General features: G+C 44.1%; 1 protein-coding gene across 2 annotated transcripts in view; it reads right to left on the bottom strand.

Moving 5' to 3' along the window:
• Window positions 1-1,249: 1,249 nt before the first annotated feature.
• The window catches only part of DHDDS (dehydrodolichyl diphosphate synthase subunit), a 39,602-nt gene continuing 17,356 nt past the window's right edge, over window positions 1,250-23,495 (bottom strand). For both annotated transcript variants that reach the window (XM_061596859.1, XM_061596858.1), the window contains 5 exons: window positions 21,755-21,871; window positions 18,426-18,527; window positions 11,786-11,900; window positions 5,517-5,624; window positions 1,250-3,009 (listed from right to left, as the gene is read on the bottom strand). In XM_061596859.1, coding sequence (XP_061452843.1) covers window positions 2,773-3,009; window positions 5,517-5,624; window positions 11,786-11,900; window positions 18,426-18,527; window positions 21,755-21,871 — 679 coding nt within the window. In that variant the 3' untranslated portion in view covers window positions 1,250-2,772. The remainder of the gene's footprint in view (window positions 3,010-5,516; window positions 5,625-11,785; window positions 11,901-18,425; window positions 18,528-21,754; window positions 21,872-23,495) is intronic.

Below are 23,495 nucleotides of genomic sequence, written 5' to 3'. Positions count from 1 at the left end.
TTGGGTGGGCATGATCTAGAAAGGAATCTCATAAATATTTAAAACAGTTAAAAAGAAATAAAATGTTTCAAGCAGGCATCTCAAAATTTTTAACCATGAATAAAAAATGGTTCTTTTATTGGCAAACCAGGTAACTGGCCTTGCAAACTCAGCACACACTTGTAATGCTGCATAGCCAAATCCTATCATTGCTATTTGTGGGCTCATGTGTTGCGCAACACAGATATTAGCTGAGATAGCCACAAAAATCAGTGATATATGTACACCTCTGTGCATCTAAATAGATTTATACTTTGAGCCAAGAAGGATAAATATCCACTGTCTATTATTCAATGGACTGAGGACCTCACTGCCCTGGCTACACTACATATCGATATTAATTTCGAGTGGGTATATATGCTTAAGATGTACTGATGGTTATTGTATCAATTAAAGTAAATTGATTATTGTTATGATTAAGCATATTCATATATTATTGTTTTCTCCATTGTTTATTTTTGCACCTTTAATATTTATTTTATTCCATTATTATTTTTTTCTTTCCTTTCATTGCTAAACCTGTAAATAAAAATAGATAACCAATATGAACTGCTGAATCAATGACGATTACAGCTGGCAGGTAGAAGGTTTGCCAAACACAGCAGTTATATTGGTACAAGCTACTCTGTATATACTTACTGGAGAGCATGAGTGGGAAACCATTTTGGCCCAGGGGCCAGATCTTTATCTCCTCCCACCCTGCAGGATGGCGACAGGTGACTGATAGGTGGGAGAATCCACCCACCAGTCAAAGTTGACTGGCAGGAGGTGGAGGAGGAGTCTGTTCCGCCAGAGGGAACATGTTGGAGAAGCAGCACCATGCAAGAAGACACTCTCCACTTACCAGCTGATGAGCTGAGGGTTCAATCCCACTCCTTTCAGGGGCCTGCTTTGCCAGTGCATTCCCTGGCATTCCCTTGCATACTGGCAAGTCAGTACCAAGCAGGATTAAAACCTGTCCCCATCAGCTGACATCTCCCAGCTACACCAGCTGATTTGACAAGTGGGTATAGTTTGGAGGACATGGCCTCATGGGCCGATCTAGATGCCTTGGCAGGCCAGGACTGGCCCATGAGGCAGAGGTTTCCCACTCCTGTGCAAGAGGATTGGACTGGAGTGCCCAACATCTACTTCAAAACCATGTGGACAAAGAAACACCACCCCTTAAAGATGCTAGATCTCTCGTCTTCCATAGAACATGCCATTCACATTTTTCAACATGTTATTTTAAGATTTTAATGCAGAAGAAACATTTACTAATAAATATTCTTTCCCACCTCTTAAAAGATAAACACATGGCTGGAGGGTTATGTGCACCCCCTTTCCTGTACACAGGAAAGACCTCTTCAGAATTGGAGATCATACTAAAAAGAGCTGTTTCAGTCGTCACAAAAGTTATAAAGATGCAGCATACCACAGTAGGTAAAACCACTGCATGAAGAACAAAGTCCCCATAATTTATTGGTCACCATGTATTTCTTTATATATCCTTAGTTACTTGCATAAAAAAAAGAATGCAATTCTTAAGCAGTTTGTTGAATCACACTATCAGCACTCTGACAGTTGGCTCATCCTGACCATTTCAAAATGAATATCTTAAAAAGAAGATAATTAAACAACACATTACTTCTTTGGATTCACTTAGCTTTAGAATAGTAACTTTTAATAACATTCAGCTTGTTTTAAAATATCAGCCACAAAAAAAGCTTTATTCATAGCTTGCCGACTTAATCAGCCTCTTCACAGCTGTAGCCAGCATGCTGAATCTGCAAGGTTTTTTTTAAAAAGGATATTCTGTAGTGCCATTTAAAACTAAAACAGTTTTAAAAAACCTACTGCATTAGTTTCAGAAAGTTGGACTGTAGCCTGCTTGACTGCCCCAAACTCTGCAGCACATATAGAGACAACCAGGAAGAACATCCTCCCAAGATATGATTATTAATTAATTTATATGTGACTGAACACCAAAATAGAAGTGAACAAGGCAGGCAATGCATGCTTTTGTAGAGCTTTGCAGGTACATTAGTCCTCCAAATTGGGGCAATTTTATTGTTTTGGCCATACAAAGAAAAGTTGAGATGAAAAAGCAAAATTAAAACCAGAACAGTCAATCTTGCAATGAGGAGCCAAAAAAGCCCCCCTAGAACTTGTTTGGCTTCATTCCAGACACCCATTTGTTTGTGTGCATGCAAGCCATCCTTTTACCTTCCTCAACTGCACCCCTCCCTGCGCTGCAAGCAACGCTTCAAAATTCCAAGAGGTTTTTGATAGATTCTTGAGCTGAGGCACAGAAATGTTGCCGTTTGGAAAGATGGAATGAAAGCCCTACTTTCTGCAAGCACAGACCCACCCACATGGATCTACTCAGGGTTCTCCTTTAACCAATTCCACAGCAAATACCTTTTGTTTAATTACCTTTACAAACCATGTTAAATTTAGAATGCATAACCTTATTTCAGAACACCACCTTCTCCAACCACAGCTTGGATAATGAGCAGTAACCCATGTGTGGTAAAGTCTTGTGTGGGGCTAGTGAGAACACACACGAACACACACACACACACGAACGCACACACACACACACACACAGAGAGAGAGAGAGAGAGAGAGAGAGAGAGAAATGTATGTTCCCGTTTCCAAGTGAACCACACTGGCAGCTGCTGGACTATTTGTGACTCAGATCATGTTTTTCCACGCCCTCACCCTGCTCCTGGCCCTACAAGCTCCATCTTATCATGCAGATGCCATACTCAGTTTTTCTAGGAAGTCAAATTGTTTGTTCTCCAAGGCCTGCAAAAAACTTTGGATTCTCTCTTCCCGCTTAGCCCTGCATTCCTGCAAGAGCGCCCGCCGTTTCTGAGCATCTCCACAGGACGCAGAACCTTCTTCTTTCAGCTTCTCCAGAACACATGCCTTGTCGCTTTCCATCTGCTGCCACTTCCTTTCTTCCATGTACAAATCCTTGGCTTTCTGAAAAGAAATGAAAAAGACACATGTTGATAAAAAAGAAGTAACCACTAACAGCGTAGATCCAGACGTCTGTTGGACAACAGCTCCCATCAGCAACAGCCAGCATGGGAGTTGTAGTCCATCGATATCTGGAAAGCACCATATTGGCTACCCTGGCAGAGATGTATAGAAACACAAACTGCAGCAGAAAATTGTTTTTATTTGGTTCCCAAACCCCTCTCCACCACCATCACAAAAATTCAGCTAGTGCTTCTTAAAGCTGGTGTTTCTTCTCCTGTCCTAACATCTTTGTGGCTTCAAATACATTCCCGCCAAGCACCTACCTTCTGTTCTATGGCAATGCATTTGTTCTGTTGCTGCATCCAAAGATTCAGTGGTTTTGGTCAAAGTTCTTTGCAATTCTGTGGTTTGTCCCTCATTTTTAATTGAAACAGAACAAGGTATCTCTGACCAATGTTCAAATTACACACACACACACACACATGCAGAAACACCATTAGAACCAAGCTGCAGTTCATCCCAAATCAGGTTGTAATGATGGGCAAGTGGGAGCATACACATCCCATAGTTTGGATGTGAAAATCAATTAGGATCCTTTGCTAGAAGGCATTTATCCACCAAACCCAGAATTTGGTTAGTGAGTGAAGGAAGGGTTCACCGGCCGTCCCTGAAACTCTGTGCAAGCATACACGTCCTCCAAGCAGTGATGAACCATAGCTCAGTGGTAGAGCATCTGCCTCACACACAGAAGGAGCCAAGTTTAATCCCCGGCATCTCTAGTTAGGGCTAGGAGAGACTCCTGCCTGAAACCCTGAAGAGGCGCTGCCTGTCAGCATAGACAATACTGAGCTAGATGGACCTATGGTCTGATTCAGTATAAGGCAACTTCCTGTGTTCCTATGGAGGCTAGTTTATTAAGGCAAATGGGGCACTGCCCCACCCACTTCAGCCTGCTCTCAGCCAGCCCCCACCTGCCTGACCTCTTCCTTACAACCATTCCAGCGGGTGGAACTCCTTGTCAGCTTCTTCTTTCTTAGTCTCAGTATTGCCCCTTGTACAACTCAGCTGGGAGGAGGATGGGGGCAGAACTAGAATTTAGTCTATCATTGGCTCTGCCTCCATCTACAGTTGGTCTTGCTGCCTTCCGCCCTACCAGTCCTGGCCACCACTGCCTCTTCAACAGAGGTCTCGCTCACTAATTGACAACTTTTTCTTTCCCAGATCTTTTACAACTCATATATGGGATAAGTAAGGCGGTAAGTGGAGAAGAAAAGGCAAGGGGCAACAGGATTAATGTATCTCAGTTGTGGGTGAAATCTGTTTACAGAAGACATCCCAAAATATGGTCTAAATAACCACTGCAAAAAGCACTCCTGAATTCTTGGGATCTGTTGGTGTCTGGCATGCACAGAACTTGTCCCAGTCCCATTTGAAATACTGAAAGGCTCAAAAGCCACATGCTGCCTTCAAGGGACAGAGACCGTCATTCTGCTGGAATCCAGAGAATTTCATTTTTAGAAATTATTATGTTTCTAGATATTATTATGTTTCTAGATCTCAAGGTTTGCAGAATAAGCTTGAAAAACATGTTGGTGAACATTCATAAATTAGACAGTTTTCCAGTGGGATTTTCTTCCAAGCATGTTTCAGAACTCAGTCAAAATATTTGGAATATCAGAAGTAGAGATGTAAAAAAGGAGCCAAATGGCATTTGCCGCTCTGGGCTCCTGCTGGAAGGGTGGGATATAAATTAAATAATAAAATAAAAAATAATAAATTATGTGTTTTAGCTCTGTTTATTCCCAGGACTTGACTGGAATGGGGAACATTATATCTTTCAATATCGTTGTGATGTCTGGATTTGTCAGCTGCCTTGAATTTCTTTTTAAAATTAAGTGGGCTAGGAGTTTTTTAAATGACAGTGATAAAACAAGTTTTGCCCCACTTTTGCAGGCAATATTTTCAAGATCTTGTTAAAGATCTTATCTGGAAATATTCAGACCAAGAGATATTTGGTTTATTTAATCCAATCTTGATTTTTGGAGTATTCAACCATCTGTCTCACCCAGTGTTATATCTAGTTCTAGATTGTCTTACACTATTTTCAGTGGATACACATTTGGACTTAGTAACTTTTTATAGTGATGCCATATTTAACCAATTTGATGTTAGGGAATTATTTTACCTGCTTTGCTCCAGTTGTACTATCTCCCCACAAAACCTTATGTTTACAAGGGGGGTTATCATTAAAAAAAATCCATCCCCCACATTTGGGCTCTAGTATTCAGTGTGTAAATAGAATATATAAATGGTATTAGATGTAATGACTATTTGCACAGGTTTTGTAGTCAAGCTGAGGAATGCTTACTTTTTAGTAATAAGCTTTAAAAAATCTTTCTGTACAATTTTCCTAAGTGTGGGAAAGGCAGTTCATATACAAAATATGTCTGTGGAGAGTTCTGGGTTTATTAGATTTGCCTGAGATGCTCACGTTCTTTAGTTGTTACCTGCAAAGCATTGTAGTTCATTTGGAACTGAAGGACAGCCTCCCATAAATTCCAGAAGGTGTAATCTGGCCACAGCACAGCCTGGAACACTATGCATGCATGTGATGTCTGCAGAAAGAGAGGTAAGGAATATATCAGCCAGCCAGCAGAGGTAGGAATACTGCCGAAACAAGCAACATTGCCAATCAAGTTATTCTAGCACAAACCTACGAAAAACTTTCATCCATATATACTCATATTCATTCACTGCATAAATGCTTTGCAGATGCTTTGGGGTGTTCTGGAATTCTGCAACCTCCAGTTCTGTAGTAAGAACATGCAACAGGGTGACTCATGAGAATCTAAGAAGTGTTTAGCTTTCCACCACAGTCTTTGCAGTGATGGAAAGTGAGTTCCCCATTGCCCTTGGATGCTGAAAAGATTGGGCTCCAAAGACTTGTTCTGCAGCATGCACATGCAACACCAGTTCCCATACTACCTCAAGATCCCTTTGGCAGTGAAGTCCCAGTATTCTATTCCAAAAAGGTTGGTGTAGGGGTACGAGGAAGTGAATTTGCCTCTGAAGATGTATACCAGGGGTGGCTAACCTGTGGCTTGTGGACCACAGAAAGCCCTCCTAAAGCATATTTGTGCCCCTGATCCCCAAAAACGCAGTTAAACAATATTTGTATAGTTTTTAAAAAATACTGATTGCTCCAGTGGGCCCCCTGCTGTGATGCCGGAAGGTTCTGTGGTCCCTCTAAAGCAGCCTTTCCCAACCAGTGTGCCTCCAGATGTTGTTGGACCACAACTCCCATCTTTCCTGACCATTGGCAATGCTAGCTGAGGCTTATGGGATTTGTGGTCCAACAACATCTGGAGGCACACTGGTTGGGAAAGGCTGCTCTAAAGATTTCCATTTCCATTTTATTTTCCCGGACTGCTCCTGTGTGCTAGTATGATATCAGCCAAACATTTTTTTGTGTACCTCCAGCCGCCCCCCACTTGCCAAATTTGTCCATTAATAAAAATAAAACTGAATTTAATACTGAATGATATAAAGGATTTAAAATAGTGTAGACTTCCGGATGCGAAAGTATTTTGGAAGGCAGCCTCGAGAACTGCAGTTCCTGCCACGCCCACTTCTGCCTTTTGGCCACGACCCCTTTTACATGTGGCCCCTGGAGGATTGACTGGGAATCAATGGGGCCTTTGTCCCAAAAAAGGTCAGCCATGTCTAATGTACTCCAAATTGCATGCATTCCTGAAGGCCAGCTCCTGCAGTCTGTTCGGTAGCAAAAAGGGACTTCCCTCCTTTTCTCCTGGAGAAAGGATCTTATTGCAGGGAACCAGCAGGTGGGTGGACCCAGTGCCATCTTCTGCCTAGCATCTCCTTGCACTGGCTGATTAGGAAAGAGTTGTGCTCACTTTATGTTCAGTCCACACAATTTCCCCTGTGCTCCATAAGAAGACAGCCCTGTTGGATCACGTCAAAGGCCCATCTAGTTTAGCATCCCATGCTCATACAGGGCCCAAGCAGATGCCTGTAAGCAGCCCACAAGCTTCCCACCAACTAGTATTTTAGGATGACTCTTGGGAAGGAGGAACATGCGTGATGCCACCCCAATTTCAGTGATCATGAGTAGAGAAAGGTATAGCCATGAGGAGGTGATGGGCTACCATGGAAGATGATGGAAAGGCTATCTATGCCTTGTTCCTCATTCCTGTGCCTCCCATGGATGGGTTCCTGGTTGCTCATCTGATGTGCCCACTGGCCTGTGTGTGCTGTTTAATGCCAGATTGGTACACAAGAAGACCACACTCATCCATGACTTGATCATTGATGAGGGTACCAGTTTGGTGTGCATTACCGAGAACTGGGCGGGTGAACTGGGAGGAAATGACCTGACCCAGCTTTGCTCACCTGAATACTTGCTGCAACACCAGCACAGGCTGCAGGGATGAGGGTGGGGAGGGGTTGCTATGATCTACAGCCATCTACATCACCAGGAAACCACTCTGTCTTGGAGCTGGCTGTGAGGGTCTTGCACCTGGTGTCGGGTGAAGGAGACAGTAAACTAGGGTTGCTGCTAGTATACCATCCACCGTGCTGCCCAGCAGCTTCTCTGATGGAGCTGGTGGAGACTGTCTCAGCTGTGGTATTGGAGGAGCCCAGAACAATAGCCCTGGGTGATTTCAATGTCCATGCAGAAGCTGCCTTTAGTGTTCCAGCTCGGAACTTCATGGCCTCTGTGATGACCATGTCTCAAGTTGTCACCGGTCCAAGACATAGGAAGGGGAACACCTTGGTTTTTGCTCCAGATGGCGGAAAGGGTGGTCTGGAGAAAGGGGGTGGTGGTGGATGTCACCCCATTGTCATGGTCAGACCACTTCCTGGTGAAAGTTTAGACTTATGGCTCCAATCCTCCCCTGCAGGAGTGATAGACAGATTAAGATGGTCTGCCCCCAGAGAGAAATGGAATCCAATAGATTCCTGAACGCCCTGGGAGAGTTTCCAGTAGATAGAGCAGGTGACCCTGCTGAAGCCCTGGTTATGCTGTGGAACAAGACATGTCAGGTCTTGACACAGTTGCCCCTGAGCACCCTTCTCCACCATTGTAGACCCCAGTTTTCCCCCTTGGTACACCAGTGAACTAAGGGCAATAAAACAGGCTGGTGATGGCTAGAGCACAAGCAGTAAAAGACGTGCTGATCGGGCATGAGTAAAACACCATAACAGTGCCTCCCGTGTGGAGGTGAGGGCAGCGAAGAAGGTCCACTTCTCTGCCTCCATTGCATCCTCAAGTAGCCATTCAGTGGAGCTGTTTTGTATTGTCAGGGGCCTGGTAACATCAACTCTACAAAATTGAGTTTTAGACCCTTCGGAAACACAGTGTGAATTGTTTAAAAGGCACTTTGAGGGTAAAGTTGCTCAGCTCCACAGCAATCTTGATGTCCCATCTACATCTACTGTAGTCCCCAGTGAAGTTTCCAGCACAATGTCGGCTGCAATCTCTTGGGATCAGTTTCAGTTAATGCAGGCTGATGAGGCAGACAAGGTGCTTGCGATGAGGCAGCCAGCAACGTGTCCTCTTGATTCTTGTCATTCTTGGCTTATTAAAGCTTGCTGAGGTGGTTTGATTGAGTGGATTCAGGGTATGGTCAATGCATCGTTGCAGGAGGGGGAGGTCCCATCCAGCCTGAAAGAGGCAGTGATCTGACTGCTCCTGAAAAAGCCCACCCTGGACCCATTGGTTTGTGACAACTACTGCCTGGTTGCAAATTCTCTCTTTTCAGGGAAGGCGATTAAGAGGGTTGTGGCACAGTAATTGCAAGTACTCTTGGACTGAACCCATCCCAGTCTGGGTTCAGGTCTGGCTGTGGAACTGAATCGGTCTTGGTCACCCTGATGGATGACTTTTATCAGGAGGACAGGGGGAGTGCGACTGTTATTCTTACTTGATCTCTTGGTGGCTTTTGATACCATTAACCATGGTATCTGTGATGTCCCTGTATTTTAATATCTGTAAATATGGTAAGTGCGGGTTTATTAAGTGATATATGGTAAGAGGGGGGAGTACATGGGCTAGAATGCTGGAGAATGTTGGATGATGATTGGCTGAGTGTTTGAATGGCTGAAGGTATAAATAAGAGGATGACAGTTGAGTTGGGGGGGAGTTGTGGGGAGTTGTTGGCGATTGGTTGTGGAGTGTGGATTGGAGTTGGTTGTGGGTTGGATTATATTTGGCTGGTATTTAGACAGAATATATAAGACTGGAAACATAAAGAGTGACACTATATGAAACCATACGCTTGTTGAACATTCCTAAAGTAATCTTGTTATTTCCTGGTGTTATCAAATAAATACTTTTATTGGTTTATCTAAAGCCTGATCCTTGGCTGGGATTCACAGACCAGAAGGGAGGGCAGGGTATTTACCAAGGCAGAGAAACAGTATCAAATGGTGGCAGCAGTGAAGAGATGGTGTATCATCAAGTATCCAGGGCAACCCAGGGCTGTATGCTTTATAGACAAAGATACAGGGGGGTTGTGGATGGCAAGGGCACCCAGACACAAAGTAACAATAAGCTATAGGGAGACAAGGCGAATCTCTAGCAGTATTGTTTAAAGGAAGTGGCTGGTGGTGCTGCCTAGCAGTGGGATCTTGTGAGATCTGTGCTAGGGTGAGCTAAAGAAAAATAAAAACTACGTTTCTCCCTGGTGGGAGCCACGGGTGGGAGCCTGACAGGTGGTGCCAGGGGAGGAACATTACAGTATCCTTCTGGGCTGACTTGGTGAGATGGGTATCAGAGGCACTGTTTTCTCCAGGGTCATTTTTAGAGAATAGTATTGGGTGACTGTCTTTCGGGCCCCCTGGCAGTTGTGCTGTGGGGTGCCGCAGGGTACCATCTTGTCCTTGATGTTGTTCAACGTCTATATGAAACCCTTGGGAGCGGTCATCAGGAGATTTGGGACAACGTATCAACAGTATGCTGATGATACCCAGCTTTCTTTCTCTGTTAGCATTTGAATCAGGAGAGGCCATGCAAGCCCTGGACTTGTGGGCTGGATGAGGGCCAATAAACTGAGTGCAAGTCCTAGCAAGACAGAGCTGCTATGGGTTGGTGGCTCTTGAGTTCAGATAATTGGTCCATTGCCTGTTTTTGATGAGGTCATAGTCCCTCTGAAAGAGCAGGTTTGTAGCCTGAGGGTGCTCCTGGATACATCTTTGTCACTAGAGGCCAAGGTGACCTTAATGATTAGGAGTGCCTTTTATCAGCTTTGGCTGGTAAGACAGCTGTGACTGTCTCTGGACTGAGATAGGCTGACCACTGTCCCAGGCTGGATTAGTGTAAAACACTATGTGGGGCTGACCTTGAGATTGGTGTGAAAGCTGCAGCTACTGCAAAATGCAGTGGTGCAACTGCTCACTGGGGCAGGGTATCACCAACATGTTACCCTGCTACTGAAAGAATTGCACTGGCTGCCCATTAGCTACCGGGCCAAGTCCAAGGATCTAGTCTTGTTGTACAAAGCCCTATACAGCTTGAGACCAGGATCTGAAAGATTGTCTTACCTCTTATATACCTAGTCGATCACTGTGCTGTGCAGGTGAGGGCCTCCTGCAGATACTGTCTTATCAGAAGGTCCGTTCCACAGAATGGAGGAAGCGGAACTTTAGTGGCACTGATACTTTGGAATTCCCTCCCCTTAAATATCTCTGTTATCTTTTCAGTGCCTATTGAAGAGCTTCCACTTTCAACAAGCCTTTTAAGTAGAGACCTTATCCTAGTCCGCATCTCTGACATAATTGCTTTTTAAGATGTTTTTAAAGTTGTTTTCTAAAGATGTTTTGTTTTAATATGTTTTTAAAGATGCTTTGTTTTAAAATGTTTTAAAGTCTTTTGTTTTAAAAATGTTTTAAAGTGCCTTTGGTGTTTTTGTTTGCTGCCCATGGCTCCTTCTGGGAGGAAGGGCAGGATATAAATTTAATAAATAAAAATAATATTCAGATGCAGCCATAGCAAAGGGTATAGCAAGCCATAGGGGGATGGGAAGGCAAAGTATCATTCTAGCCCTCAACTGGCATCATGAGATAGTAAGCATGTTAAGCCTCAAGGGCTTTGGCAGAAAGGAAGAATATAAATATAGTAAATAAAAAAGTAAGTTATTACTACAGTTTTTCAATCCGGTCCTCTTCTCCTCAAAGCGCTCAGGGCAGAACATTCAATCCTGATTCACACAACATGGCAATCCATTGTTTGGTTTATCATGCCTTGTGAACCAGACCATAGTCTCTCCCTCCCCCTTTTATCCCCACAATAACCCTGCAAGGTCCATTTGGCCAAGAATGCACCACTGACCCAAGGTAACCCACAGAGCTTTATAGCAAAGCACTTGGGGCAGCGCAATCCTGTGCATCCTTACTCAAATGTAAGTCCTACTGTATTTAATGGGTCTTGCTCCCTAGTAACCATTTTTAGGATTACAGCCCTAATCCAATGCTCCACTTATACTGGCTCTCAACAAATAGCCCTGATCCAACAGCTTCTTTGTTTATGCTGGAACTCCCAATACAGGATGCAGGGCTGCACCTCTTGGAACATATAATAGCTTGATGGAGGAGAGATTTGGATTTTTTTTAAAAAATAGAAATGCAAGATCCTTCCACAGATCTTCCAACAAAATCCCCAGAGCCAAAGTGCTAAATTATTTTTAAACAAGACCCAGCAAAGCAGGAAAGGTGGAACTCGCTATTCAGCAGATGAGTAACTTCAGTTCAACTTTACCTGCCAGAGCATGAAATCACTAAGCCGGACTTCACCGGAAGTCCTTATCAGGATGTCTGGATGAGGAGATTTACAGGTATAGAGGCACTTGTCCATCAGTGACTCTGAAATATCACTAAGAGAGACACACACAAAATTAAGAAGTTAATGAATTCAGATTAAGAAAGCCCTTATTTATCTAGAAAGTAGAATGCCCATTACTACAACAGGCGGATCATTAAAGAGAAGCCCTGCTGGATCAGGCTAAGAAAAAGAAAAGAAAAAAAGGCTCTTAATCCAGCATCCACTTCACACATAGTGGCCAACCAGATGCCTCTAGGAAACACACAAATGGTACATGAGGGTATCAACCTTAACCTGCTGTTGCTCCTCCATTTAGATAGAGGTAGCATACAACCATCATGACTAGTAGTCTGTGGTGCCTGGTGCCCACTGGACCTGGTAGGGCAGAAGGGAGGGAGACCATCAGTAAGTGAAGTGCCAGGTGACTGGAGGAGAGCTAATGTTGTCCCTATCTTCAAAAAGGGCAAAAAAGAGGAACTGGGGAACTACAAAGCAGTCAGCCTGACATCGACCCCTGGAAAAATTCTGGAGCAGATTATAAAGCGTTCAATCTGTGAGCACCTTGAAAACAATACAGTGATTACTAGAAGCCAACATGGATTTATCAAGAACAAATCCTGTCAGACTAATCTTATCTTGTTTTTTGATTGGGTAACCTCCCTTGTAGACTGTGGGAATGCTGCGGACTAATATATCTTGACTTCAGCAAAGCTTTTGACAAAGTGCCTCACGATATTCTGATTGGCAAGCTAGCTAAATGTGGACTGGATGGGACTATCAGGTGGATCCACAGTTGGCTACACAATTGTACTGAGAGTGCTTATCAATGGTTCCTTCTCAAACTGGGGGGGAGGGGGAGGTAACGAGCAGGATACTGCAGGGCTCAGTCCTGGGCCCAGTGCTCATCAACATATTTATTAATGACTTGGATGAGGAGGTGCAAGGAATGCTTATCAAATCTGCAGATGATACAAAATTGGGAGGGACAGCTAATGCCTGGAAGACGGAAACAAAATTCAAAGGGATCTTGATAGGCTGGAGCATTGGGCTGAAAACAACAGAATAAAATTTAACAGTGAGAAGTGCAAAGTTCTACACTTAGGAAAAAGAAACCAAATGCACAGTTATAAGATGGGGGAACTTGGCTAAGCAATACTACACACGAGAAGGATCTTGGGATTATTGTTGATTACAAGCTGAATATGAGCCAACAGTGTGATGTGGCTGCAAAAAAGGCAAACACTATTTTAGGCTGCATTAACAGAAGTACAGTTTTCAAAACTGCGTGAAGTATTGCCTGCCCTCTATTCAGCACTGGCTGAATACTGCTTCCAGTTATGGGCACCACACTTTAAGAAGGATGCAGACAAACTGGAATGGGTTCAAAGAAAGGCAATGAGGATTATCAGAGGACTAGAAATGGGGGCCCTTATTGATGGGAGGCCAACTCACTTGCTGTCAGAGCTCTCCCCCACCCCCATAGCAAATGCATCACTTTATTTTTCATCCAACTTTTCTGAAGCCCAGCCACCTGAGAATACTACTATCCCAAGGCCTATCCTCACATCTTAGCTGAAGGCACACAAGGCTGTTTTCTCGCAGAAGCTAAGCAGGTTTGGGCCTGATCACTGCTTGGATGGGAGAGTGCCTGGGAACCACACAAATGCCACCTTGGGTTCCACAATGGAAGAAAGGCAGGGTATAAATTTAAGAGAAAATGAATGCATAGCATCCAGTATCATCAGCGTTTTAAAAAATGATACCACCAAGTGTGGGGGACCCCCAATTTCCATCTGGATTGCAGAGTGTACGGGATGTAAGGTTTAACTCTTCCTTCACCAGCCACAATCCCCATGAAAATTGCCCCTCCTTTGGGGTGGGGGGAGGAAGCTACTACTGGAGAAGGATTGCACCATGTGCTATTTTTTGTACCTATGGATCTTAACTTTAAATTATTCCATCTGAGTGCCAAGACCATTAAGAAAAAAAAGAGGGCTCAGAGAGCAGCATGGCTTACCCAGTTAGGAAACTGCCTTCTCCAAGTTGCAAATTCCAAGCATTTTTGTGAAAGTACTAAGGACTTTGTTTGAACTTGTATTTGGTGGTAAGGACTAAATTGGTACAAGAAAAATGTGATAAAATGTTTCATACATTATCCTACTCATTTTATTTTTGTTTCTAAAGCATGGGGCGGATTCTAAAAGGACTGGGTAGATTAGAACCCCAAAATAAAAACAAAACATCTCTCAAACTTATATTAGCACTATGCCCATTTGCCCAACCTCATTTTATGTTACGTATTTCTTTTCTAATTACAGTATTGCTTTTCCGTTATAGAAGAATGCACGAAGTAGTGAAGAAGGAAAGCAACAGTTACAAAGACAGCCTTTAAAAAAAAGGCAATGAAAAGGTGATAGGGTGGTTCCACTCCTACTTGAGGTGCCGCTTCCAAAATGTAGCACTGAGGGTCAGGGAGAGTTTCAAGTGTGCTGCAGGGTCCCATGCTGTCTTCTGTGCTCTTTAAAATCTATATGAAGCCACAAGAAGAGATCATCCAGGGATTCAGGGCAAAGTGTCATCGGTATGTGGATGACAGACAGCTCTGCGCTCTCTCTCATTCTCCATTCTTTGAATGAATGAATGAATGAATACATTTATTTTGGTCACAGACCAGCCTACATACTTTGAATCAGGCAAGGCCGTGCAGGCGCTGGATCAGTGCACAGTGGTGGTAATGGGCTGGCCAAGGGCCAACAAATTGAAATGCAATCCTGATCTGGATAGTAGAAGACTACTGATCCACCATTGTGGCAGTTATGCTACAGTGTTCCTCAACCTCTAAGTGAGGTCAGGATTTAAGAGTATCATCAGTATACCAATGACATCCAATCCTCCTTTTCATCAGTGAGGCTATGTATCTATTGAAACAATGTTTTGGGATCAGGAAAGTACTGGATGAAGGTGAATAAACTGAAACTCTATATCCAAGACAAGGCACTGTTGACAAGTGGTTCATCTGGCCTGGGAAAGGGCATTCCAGTGCAACCCTATCCAGAAGGTTTGCAGCTGGGGGTGCTGTTGGGTCTCCAAAGACAAGAATGGCTCTAAGTCAGGGGTTCCCAAGCTGTGGTCTATGGACCACTGGTGGTCCGTGAGCATCATTCAGGTGGTCTGCGGCATGTATGCATTTAAATATTCAGACTGATCTTTAACTGTATTGTTATTGCTTCTTTTATTTCTTGTATTGTATTACAATTTGTATTCCACAGAGTATAGCAGCTAGCACGACACATTACAATTGCTACAACAGGCAGAAAAATCATTGTCTGTCAAGACCATCAGCAATTTTCAAGTGGTCTGAAGGGAAAAAAGGTTGGGAACCACTGAACTAAGTGGCACGTGTGACACAAAGTACCTTGTACCAGTTTAGACTGGTGTATCATGTTAGTCAGAGATTGCTTGACCACTGTTTGTTAACACCCAGATTTAGACTACTGTAATATGTTATGTGGGGTTGTCTTTGAAGACTACTTAGAGAACTTTTAGTTAATCCAAAACATAGCTACTTAGGCTACTGACCTGCACTGATGAAACAGAACACATTTTATCAGTTCCAAGAACAAACAGACCAAGAAAACAGCAGCTGCACTGGTCCCTAGCTCACTTCCAAGCACAATTTAGAGGTTAAATCATTACTCTGAAGCCCTATACAGTTTGGGATCTAGGTATCTATTGTCCGTTCCTACATGAATGTCAAGATCTTTTCCTGAGGTCCTTCTTAGGGTGCCCTGCCACAAGGTGGCAAGAAAAGAAAGGGCTTTCTTGGTTGCGGCAATCTGTCTTTGAATGCTTTCACCAGCAATGCTCTCTTGGCACATCTTACGTCTCTTTTTGGAATGAGGAAGGTCTTTTAGCTTGCCCAGGCCTTTTTGTTTTAGTTAGGCTACTGCCTATAGCAGGTGTGGGGAATCTTTGGCCCTCCGGATGTTGATGAACTACAATTACCATCATCTCCAGCAAGCATGGTCAATAGCCAGGGATGATGGAAGTCGTAGTTCAGTAACATCTGGAGGGCCAAAGGTTCCCCACATCTGGTCTATAGTGTTATGTGAATCTACCTAGGCACTTGGATCTGCATTAGAAGCTCTGCTCAGTGTCCCTACCACCACCACCATCACACTGGCCACAGAAGATGGCCTTTTCGGTCACAGCACTTAGGCTGTGGAATACCCACTCAAGGGAAATCTACTTGGACCCGTCCCCATTTATGGGGCTTTGGGCAATTAATGAAATCCTGGCTGTTTTGGAATGACTAGAAGGTGAATTTTGTTGAGAGCAGGGATGGGAAACCTCAGGTCCGGGGTCTTCTGTGTCTGATCCTCAAGACTCACCGCAGGACACACCCCTTACCAAGCCAAAGCCCCACTGGCCTTGCTTTGCAACCTCCAACTGAGCGCCTACTAGCGATCCTGCTTCAGATAGCTTGTTGCAGTGATTTTCTTGTTATGAGCTTCGTTTTAAATGGCTTTGTTTGATTTTAAATAAGGTTGTTATTTAAACACATGGGAGGGTCTTTTAGGTGGAAAGACAGGGTACAAATGTTTTAATAATGTGACTTCACTGAGAGTAATTAAGAGGTTTCAGAACAGCATCTGTCTTCTTCTAGAAGGCCCAGACAGTTGCAGCAGAGGGTGTAGACAAGGAAGAGGTATAGGACACTAGAACAAGGGTAGTCAGCATGGGTTGTATCCAATTCCAGTCCTACTCAAAGCAGATCCACTGAAATGAATTGAAAGCTAGTGTGATGCAATGGTTAAGATGCTGGACTAGGATTTGGGAGACAAATGTTTGAATCCCCCACGAAGCTCACTGGGTGGCCTTGGGCCAGTCCCTACCTCTCAGCCTAACCTACCACACAAGGTTGTCGTGGGCAGGGCCGGTTCTAAAGGGCGGCCAGGTGGGGCACTGGCCCAACGGCCCCTGGAGCTACAGGGGGCCCCTCAGCCACCCCTCCACTCCCCTTCTGCGATCCATGGCCCCACTGCCCCCCCACCTACCTGTCTGCTGTCTTTTACCATTGCCCTTAATGAAGATGGCGGCCGCGGTTTCCCTAAGGTACTGAAGCCCCTGCCGCCATCTTAGTTGATGGCAGAGATGCGCGTGCACAGCATGCACGTGTGCCATCAACAAAGATGGCGATGGAGGCATCCCCTTAGGGAAACCGCGGCCGCCATCTTCGTTAAGGGCAATGGTAAAAGACAGCAGACAGGTAGGTGGGGGCCACATGTGTGCGCACTCACACGCCGGGGCCCAGGGCAAGCTGATGCCCAAGGGCCCCGGCATGCCTGGAGCCGGCCCTGGTTGTGGGGATTAAATCAGGAGGGTGAGAGCTATGTACGCCACCTTGAGAGGTCCTTAGAGAAAAGGTGGGATCTAAGTGCAATAAATAAAAAAAATGAATGGGCATGGCTAAATTAGGTCAATTCATTTCAGTGGGTCTACTCTAAGCAAAACTTAGTTGACTACAAACCCATGATGTTGTTGGGCTTCCAACTCCCATCATCCCTGGCCTCTGACTATGCTAGCTGGGGCTGATGGGAATTGAGTCCAACAATATCTGCAGGGTACCACCTTGGCTACCCCTACAAAAGCTCTAAGGCTGTGTGCAGACACACCAGGAGCCTGGAGCAGCCACAAACTTGTCTTCTGTAGAGGGAGCTTTGCTTCCTCCTATCTTTGTTCCCCAGCCAGCACAGTTAAGCCCCAATGGCCTCTTCCTGCTTGCCCTTCCTCCCAAGCTTCAGGTTTCATGTTTGCTTTGTGTGTATTTCCAAGATCTTTGCATGTTTGTCCACTCCAGTGTTTGCTTGGTGCTTTAAGGTGGTTGTTTTTTAAACCACAGAGAGCCAGTGTGGTGTAGTGGTTAAGGTGCTGGACTACAACCTGGGAGATCAGGGTTCGAATCCCCACACAGCCATGAAGCTCACTGGGTGACTTTGGGCCAGTCACTGCCTCTCAGCCTGAGAGGAAGGCAATGGTAAGAACCCCTCTGAATACCGCTTACCATGAAAACCCTATTCATAGGGTTGCCATAAGTCGGAATCGACTTGAAGGCAGTCCATTGCCATTTTTTTTAAACCACATTGTGAACAGCTCTAAGAAAGGGGATATGCAGTTTCCTGAAAGGCCTGACCAATCAGTGCCATGTACAGCACTGTGCTCCAAGGAGTGGTGGCAGAAGTTGGATGGGAAACATACAGTTTTACTGATTGATTGATTACATGTATACATTGCCTTTCTTTCATCATAGAAACCCAAGGTAGCATACATGTGGTTCTCAGGAGGTCTCCCATCCAGGCACTGACGAGACCCAGACTTGCTTAGCTTCAGTAAGGTGGTGGCCTCATGCTTTCAGACCATAGCCTGGCACAAGGTCCAGCCACTATGTAAATTTGGCTGCCAAACCAAAAGAACAGATTTTGTCCTCGAATTCAACCTGGGACTGAAGATGATATGCCACTGAGCAGACATTTCCACAGTGGTTCCACTGCTGAAATCCCCAAACATGCAAGGTTACCTGGGTTGAAGTAGCCCTTCTTCGACTCCCCAGGCCAGCTCTTTCACAGCATTACTAATCTCTTGTCTTGATGTGTATGCAAAGCCAATGTTCAAAAAACATCTTTTAAAAAATTAAAAAGAAGAGGAGAGAAGAGAAGTTATGCATGGTGCAGAGAAGGTTTTGCACTCTCTCTTTTCATACGAGGACTTGGGTTCATCCAATTAAATGGACTGGCAGATGATTCAGGACAGACAAAAAAGTCCATGTTTACTCAATGGAGAATTAATTTATGGAATCCCTGCCACGACTTGTGACAATAGCCACATGTTACCAGATCTGCTCATGTGTCTGTCTATATGTCATACACACATACATATACACACAAACACACACCTCTATCTGTATCTTACATGCATGTTCACAGAAGTATCACTTTGTGGAGTTCCTTACCTTACCAATATTGTATTGTTGACTTAGGTAGATTAGCGATATAAATTAATGCCAATATAAATTAACACATGTTGTTAATTTACAAATGTTTACACAAAATGGTGGACAGTGAATAAATGGCTTTGCAGCTTGTCGTGCCAAAACATTAATTTTATTTATTTATTTATTATTTGATTTATATCCCGCCCGCCCTCCCAGCAGGAGCCCAGGGCGGCGAACAGAAACGCTAAAAACATCATTAAAAGACCTTAAAACAAAACAACGTTAAAAACATTCTTAAAAAAGCTTTAAAAACATTTTTTTTTAAAAAAGGGTTAAAAACATATTATTAAAGAAAATGTATTAAAAGCAATTCTAACACAGACGCAGACTGGGATAGGTCTCAACTTAAAAGGCTTGTTGAAAGAGGAAAGGTCTTCAAAAGGCGCTGAAAAGATAGCAGAGATGGCGCCTGCCTAATATTTAAGGGGAGGGAATTCCACAGGGATAAATATAGGCATATATATAAAATAGCTAGGGCATACAAATTACACAGATTACTCAAGCCCTCATTGCCTGGACCATAAGCTAAAACGGTTCCTATCAAAGAACAGGGATAGGAAGAGAGGTTGCCTTATATCAAGTGCAGGCGAGTGCTAAGGAACCAGACAAAATGCAATGAGTGGAGGCCTAAACGCACCAGGGGGAAAAGCTTGAATGCAACTGACTGGGGCTTGGACTAATGTGAGGGTTCAGAAACAGCAAGATTAGGGAAATGAGAAAGGTGAACAGCATTAGCGTCCTCCTCCACCTTCTACTTACTTATCCAGAGGAAGGGAGGGCAAAGAGATGCAGTCTCCTATGTTTCACTGTGGCCTGCAGATGCATGGCGAAACATAAGTGTATATCAGACACGGCTGAGAAGCAGGGAAGTGAGGGAAGGAAAAATGATCTAGCTAAGCTGAAGAAGGCAGCTTGCTCCTGCTGGCATCAACAGGGCTGGAGTAGGCTTGAAAAAGAGCAACAAGGAACTGTCTGCTGGGCAGAAGGCTGAACAGAGTGGGGAGTGAGAGATGGCCGGTTATAGGGAAGAGACACCTCAACAGGGGATCTAACGCAAAGGGTAATCACTGGATGGAAGTAAATGTCAAGGGTTCATGGAATAAACTGTCAGCAGGCATCATAATATGACTTTCCCATCAAAGAGAGGCCAGGAGGTCACATGGGTTCTCTGGCCAGTGAGAATTCACAGCCAGGTGATCAAGGTGTCCCGCATTGGAAAAAGTGGAGATGTTTCCCAGGAAATATAAATTTGAACTTAATTCAATTACTCATGGAAGAAAAGGCTGAAATATGCCTGGCAAAAAAAGAAGAAGCTTTCCTGAAGTTAACATAATAATAATAATAATAATAATAATAATAATAATAATAATAATAAATTTGTGTGTCGCCTATCTGGCAGATAGCCACTCTAGGCGACATACATTAAAATGGAATAAAATACAATAATATCAAAGCAGTCATATTAGTTACAATAAAATATTGGACAGTCATCAATACCTTCATAAAACATTTACATTTACAGTATATAATAGATGACAATTCATGGAGATTAACCCATCCCAAGGATCTCAAAGGCCTGTTGAAATAGCCACGTCTTCAGGGCCTTGCGGAATACATCCAGGGAAGGGGCATGTCGAAGATCAAACGGGAGGGAGTTCCAGAGAGTGGGGGCCACCACAGAAAAAGCCCTCTCCCTAGTGCCCACCAACCTAGCTGTTTTGGTTGGTGGGACTGAGAGAAGGCCTTGCGTGGCTGATCTGGTCAGGCGGCATAATTGGTGGCGGTGGAGGCGCTCTTTCAGGTAAACTGGGCCAAAACTGTACAGGGTTTTAAAGGTTAATACCAACACCTTGAATTGGGCCCGGAAAACAACCGGCAACCAGTGTAGATCAAATAACACCGGTGTAATGTGATCACGGCGGCGGCTGTTGGTAAGTAAGCGCACCGCTGCATTCTGTATAAGTTGCAATTTCTGGGTCGTTTTCAAGGGTAACCCCACGTAGAGCGCATTACAGTAGTCCAATCGAGAGGTGACCAGGGCATGTACTACGAGCGGGAGCTGTTGAACAGGGAGGTAGGGTTGTACCCTACGTATAAGGTGTAATTGATACCAAGCTGCCCAGCTCACGGCCGAAATCTGAGCCTCCATGGAGAGCTTGGAGTCAAGAATGACCCTGAGGCTGCGGACCTGGTCCTGTAGGGGCAACCTCACCCCGCCAAACACCAGGTCAACATCTCCTAACCCTCCCTTGTCTCCCACAAGCAGTACCTCGGTCTTATCAGGGTTCAGCTTCAGCCTGTTCCTGCCCATCCATCCACTCACGGATTCCAGGCACTTGGATACGGTCTCCACAGCCCTCTCCGGTGAAGATTTGAATGAGAGATAGAGCTGAGTGTCATTCGCATATTGGTGGCACTGCAGCCCAAATCTCCTGATGATCGCTCCCAGCGGCTTTACATAGATGTTAAATAGCATGGGAGAGAGGATAGAACCCTGTGGCACACCACAATTGAGAGGCCAAGGGTCTGAAACCTCATCACCCAATGCTACCTGTTGATGCCTATCGGAGAGAATTGATGCTGCTGTGAGCTAAACCATGGTTACAGCACATGATTTTTCTGGAGCAAATCAATCACAAGCCCAGGTTGGACAACATGCTAAATCAAACCATGGCTTAGCTCACAGCAGCAGCAGGAAAAGGAGCAGCAAAGTGGCCGCTATCTCCTCTCCAGGAGCTTGTGCATTTGTGCTACGCCATGGTTTGGCTTAGCTTTACGTGGAGAATTGAAGGGCAGGACAGGATAGTATACACCTATATATGTGAAGAAGTTCAAAGAATTGCAATAGGACTTACGTGTTGTAGTGCCTTGTTGCCAGCACAATCTTGGCAATGAGTTCCTGGATATCTTGCGGCAGGAGGTGTACATCCCCGATGACGCGAATGCACACACCGTGTCTCTCCAAGTTTTCCCTAAAAAGGGTGAAGAAGACAAGAAGGGGTGAGTTCTCCCAATATAACAGACAAGCCAAACCCTAGCAAAGCCAACATGTGTCTTGTCCTCACTAAATGACCCTCAGTTATCCAGAGATAAGCTTCCAAGAGATTCTGCTTACATCTTGTAACAGGAGAAAAGAGTATGAGTCCCAAAGGTTTCCCCATGAGCAAGAGTTGGGAGCATGGCCACATGAAAGATGACAAGACAGCAATACATTTGAAATTATTCTGCCACGATTTCCAAAGATGTTTAATGTATCATCCAGCAGCCATGACCTCATTCAAAGTGCATTAAAGTGAACTGAACAGCAATTAAGTGTATTGTGTGTGCTTTTTCAAAACAAAACTATTGCATGTTGAAATATTAAGTTACTCAGCCTAATGACTTAAAAAAAACATTTTATTAATAATGTTCCATTTGTTTTTCCAACAGATACAACAATAAAAAAGAGGTTGTAACAACAGAACACTTAAACCAACATTGTCAAGGGCATGTAGTAAGTCCAGGAATACATGACAACAAATTTATCAATCTAAAGAAGAGAGTTTTCAATATAAATTGGAAGACCACTATATTAAAAAAAAAAAAAGAGAGAGAGATCCAGATTACAAGTACTGCCAGATGTCCCAGTAATGTAGTGATGGTCACTATGTAAATGTTGTATTTGTTGTATAAGAACATAAGAAGAGCCTGCTGGATCAGGCCAGTGGCCCATCTAGTCCAGCATCCTGTTCTCACAGTGGCCAACCAGGTGCCTGGGGGAAGCCTGCAAGCAGGACCCGAGTGCAAGAACACTCTCCCCTCCTGAGGCTTCCGGCAACTGGTTTTCAGAAGCATGCTGCCTCTGACTAGGTTGGCAGAGCACAGCCATCACGGCTAGTAGCCATTGATAGCCCTGTCCTCCATGAATTTGAAACCTACTGACTTTTACAAGATGCTGCAAAAAAAAAAAAATGTGTGTATGCACACAGTTGTATTTTGATTCAGCTTCGCCAAGAGGCCCCGATAAAAATTCTTGTCCTCAGGATCCCAGTTGATTGCCCACTTTTCTCAGATGTAACTGAGAAGTAAAACATAAACTGATTTACGCTATGATAGGAAGAAGGCTGTTCATAGGCTATGCACCCAATTTATACCTACCCTAAATACCAAGAGCAGAATTATATCTGCTTTCACCTTGTCTAAATTTGAGCAGCTACCAAATACTCTAGACTATTTAAGGGCGGGGGGACTATGAAAAGTACAGATTATTTACTTATTCTCTTAATATGATTTCAGAGGGACACTGATTGACTCTACAAGGGGTGCCATTCAATTTTACCAATTTTATTGTATTGTGAAAAAGTCTTGTGTGTTTGTAATGAGTTTACACTGTAAGCAGGTCTGAGCACTACGACAATGATGGAGGGGAAGGATATCAATTCATCTAATTCATACATGCAATTCTGTTTATATATAATATGAAAATATAAAAAATCCCCCATGAAAATTATATACTATGTAGAGGCCTGCAGCCATTTTTGTGAGCAGTTCCAACAGGCACAACCCTTCCTCTCCCAATTTGTCATCAAATTAACCAATGGGTAAACCACAGGGAAC

Source organism: Rhineura floridana, chromosome 15 (genome assembly GCF_030035675.1).
Source record: "Rhineura floridana isolate rRhiFlo1 chromosome 15, rRhiFlo1.hap2, whole genome shotgun sequence".
Classification (NCBI taxonomy): domain Eukaryota; kingdom Metazoa; phylum Chordata; class Lepidosauria; order Squamata; family Rhineuridae; genus Rhineura; species Rhineura floridana.
Note: the sequence above shows the minus strand (reverse complement) of the source record. Positions and strands in the feature narration are given on the sequence as shown.